Genomic DNA, 3,451 nt, shown 5'->3' on the forward strand with positions numbered 1-3,451 from the left:
ACCCACCACAGGCCTGTGCTCAGCTCATTAACACCCCTCTCCCCCCCCGGCCCTTTCTCTCCATTAATGCCCGGGCTAGGACCGGGTCCTGCTCAGTTGCGGATCCGTCCATACCGCACATTGATCACCGGTCACTAATGGATACAGTGGCATCAAACAAGACACGACTGCGGTTGGTGCCCTCGGGTTTTTTTAGTGGACACCACACTACTGAAAGATCAATAAGCGTCTAGTGAATGAATGTCCACCGTTTCAGGAATATTCCTGAATTGCAGACCCTGTGGAGGCAATAGCGCTAACTAACTTGTATACAGTACAGCTTCTGCACTGTGCTACCATCCCATACACGCTCACAGTCACCGAGTGTGTGTGTGTGTGTGTGTGTTAGACAGTGCGTGGTGTTGATCGGTGAGTTCACTTGACCTACTTAAAGGGAGAATACAGTCCCCAGCACTCCCCCTCCTGCTGATTCACATTGCTGCCCAGTGAGTGGGCCGAACTCCACCACGGGCATAGGGCTCACAGATCCCTTCCCTGCCTGCTCATTAACGCAGCCACCAAAACAAAGGCAGTGAGAATTAACTGTTGTTGTGTGCATGTGTGTGTTGCTTATTATGAGTGACCAAATTGGTTGAAGTCAAGATTGTGTAGGTACTGTATAAGAGGATATATGTCCATGTTTTTTTTTAAGATGAGGGAGATTGTTGGCTATGCAATACATGATGTGTTTTTTGAATGATAAACTCAATGTTTATCTTTCCAGCAGTCAAATGACTGGTACTTATGACAAATCTGTCCACTGCAAGCAAATTAGGAACAACAAGTACATCCATCTATCCATCTCCAACAGCCCTAAATGCACAAGAGTGTAGCAGCAAGCCAGTTGTGGTCTCCAGTCTCTGCATGACACAGAGTTACTTTGAAAACTGTCATCATAGCCATCATTGCTATATCCAGCCCTGCCTTTCAAGTATGGGCTTGATATAGTATGGGGATTACAGCCTCCCCATGTACACTGTGTTCAAAGACAAAATGTGCATGTGACGTGATTACCTCAGCACTTTACTGCCACTTCTGTGGCAATCATTAGGAGCCTGTGTGGAAAAACTCGAGGATCACACAGAATACATTCATCATCCGCTGTGACTTTATTTCTCGCCCCACGCTCAGAACTTCACATGGCCCAAGCAACGTGTGGTTGTCTCTCCATCTCCATCTCTTTTGGTCGCCCTCTTTCAGCTGTGCTGTTGGCTTCTCTCTTTCTCTCTCCCTCTGTTTGCTGAGAGTAGACACTTTGGGAAGGGCCAAACTACTGAATGCCACTGCCCTGCTGTTGCTATGGTACCCAGTATGCTGTGGTTACTTGCTCCTCTTTCCTGTTCCGAATGGCTTATCTTATTCCCTCCAAAAGTCTCAAAAATGGACGGTTGATAACAATGAATATAAGCTTATGCCTACAATAACTTCAAAGATCCATAATTTCTTCCTACTTCACCACCCAGACAGAATCAAATATGGTAAAATATACACAGACTAGCCTGTCTCCAGTCAGGGCTTGCTTCAGTATAAGCCAATGTTACCTGAAAAGCTTAGTCTATAGCTTACTTTGTGTTAGTTGTTTTAGTACTTTATTATAACATTATTACATTATTTAGAGCTCTGTTTCGCTCAGAATTTCTCTATTAGGGTACAACTCAAAGACAGAAGGGGTGAGGTCATCACCAGAGGAGACGTAATTAACTTATGGCACCATGTCAGCAGTTATGACCAGGCCACTTCCAGACAACAACTAATGAGCCATGTCATATCATCAGGCAGACAGCAAACAGGCAACCTTTAAATCCTTTGAGGGCAAACTTGGGCAACCGTTGATACAACATGATGCACTACTACTAACACAAAAAAAGATGCTGTATTTTCATCATTAGGGAATTAAAGGAGTAATCTTTTTAGAAAGCCCTCAATAATCACCACAGCTTTGAGAGTGATAGCATGCAGCTGTGTGGGGCTTTGTGGTGAAATACACTGCATTCTCAGCGGTGGTTTTAGCCAAGGCACAGAGGTACCGGTCCAGTGAGACTAAGTCCGGGTTAAATGAGCTGCTGGCAGGCCTTCTAAAACATTCCTGCTGCTTTGTGCGTGTTCGGCATTCTTCTGTGCTGAAACAAGCCTGGGTCGGGCCAACTTGTCGCACCTCATGTGTAAACAGCCCAGTAGCCTTTCTGGAAACAACAGTTGGCCAAGAATTCAATTTAAAAGAAAAAGGTATTCAGAAATGTCACTGTGGATAGCACCACTTTATTTAAAAAAAAATAAAATCTCTTCTCTTTTCTCCCAGTGTTCTTTCTGTGGGTCTAAAATAATGGCATAGTCCATAGCCTGTATTTTGAACGACCATTAAAGTGAATAAAACTGTGATAAAATCTGAATATAATTATGGGTCTCAATGGGTTGGATCCTTACTTATTAATAATATCATGGGATTATCAAATCACTAGCTAGATCATCTGCACCTCAATAAAAAGAGAATTAAAATCTTTATCATCTCAGTCACTTCATAATATTCAAGCCATAACATTTCAAACATTTCAAGTTATAGCTATATTCATAGGGTTGTTTGGTCAGACCTAGATCAGCTGTTTGAGAAGACATGAAAAGCAGCCCTAGGACCCAGCGGATTTCTATGCTTTTGTCATCACTAAAACGCTTCACCAGCAGATGGCAGAAGACACTAGCTGGTCAGAACAAGTCTGTCGGGGCTACTGAGGAAGAGCTGTTTATAATAGTGGGCTGAGCACACCGCTAGGTGTCGCTATCATTGGATTTTTTTGGCTACGCTGTCCCCACGAACCAAACGCGACATGACAATCAGGTAGATGAGCGAACAACATGGAGGCCTTTTGGCTCGTCGTTGTAAGCCATCATTGTCAAAACAATTCCACCATGCCCATGTCATTGATTTGGTTAAACATGGAAGGGCACACGCTGACAAATAAACAACAGAGACTCCAGCTACATAAAGAAAACAACATGGACGCGTGAGCAGACGGTAACTTTGTATGTGTAAGTAGCAAACGACATCCCTCCCCTGAGACCCTTGACAAACTTCAGGAGATGCCAAATTGGCACGTAGCTTAGCCTATTCATTAGCTTTATGTCTTCAAAAGTAGGACAACACTGTGTGCACTCACTCAGTATCCTTCACTTGGAGATACATCTGCATTGTAACGCGAATGCATATTGGAGACGTCCAATGACCAGGGGCAGTGGGCATAGGCTTACTTTTTCGTCCTTTAACTGCGGTGCTTGTACGCACAGGATGCATTTGCGTCCTCCCCGCCATTATGAATAATACAACTGACACTATTTTTTTTTATGTATGGCCTGCACATTTCAAGTGTGTGGATTGGATGTAGTATACCACTTTATACTACACTTTACTACACTGGTA

At 43.7% G+C, this 3,451-nt stretch overlaps 1 protein-coding gene across 1 annotated transcript in view; it reads right to left on the bottom strand.

Annotated features, from left to right (window-relative positions):
- Positions 1-3,238, bottom strand: part of palmdb (palmdelphin b) — a 33,363-nt gene extending 30,125 nt beyond the window's left edge. Inside the window, exon 1 of the mRNA XM_042067071.1 lies at positions 3,192-3,238. Within this exon, the coding sequence (XP_041923005.1) occupies positions 3,192-3,223 (32 nt within the window). The 5' untranslated portion in view covers positions 3,224-3,238. The remainder of the gene's footprint in view (positions 1-3,191) is intronic.
- Positions 3,239-3,451: the final 213 nt, after the last annotated feature.

The sequence above is a fragment of the Alosa sapidissima genome, chromosome 17, assembly GCF_018492685.1.
Source record: "Alosa sapidissima isolate fAloSap1 chromosome 17, fAloSap1.pri, whole genome shotgun sequence".
Lineage (NCBI taxonomy): Eukaryota > Metazoa > Chordata > Actinopteri > Clupeiformes > Clupeidae > Alosa > Alosa sapidissima.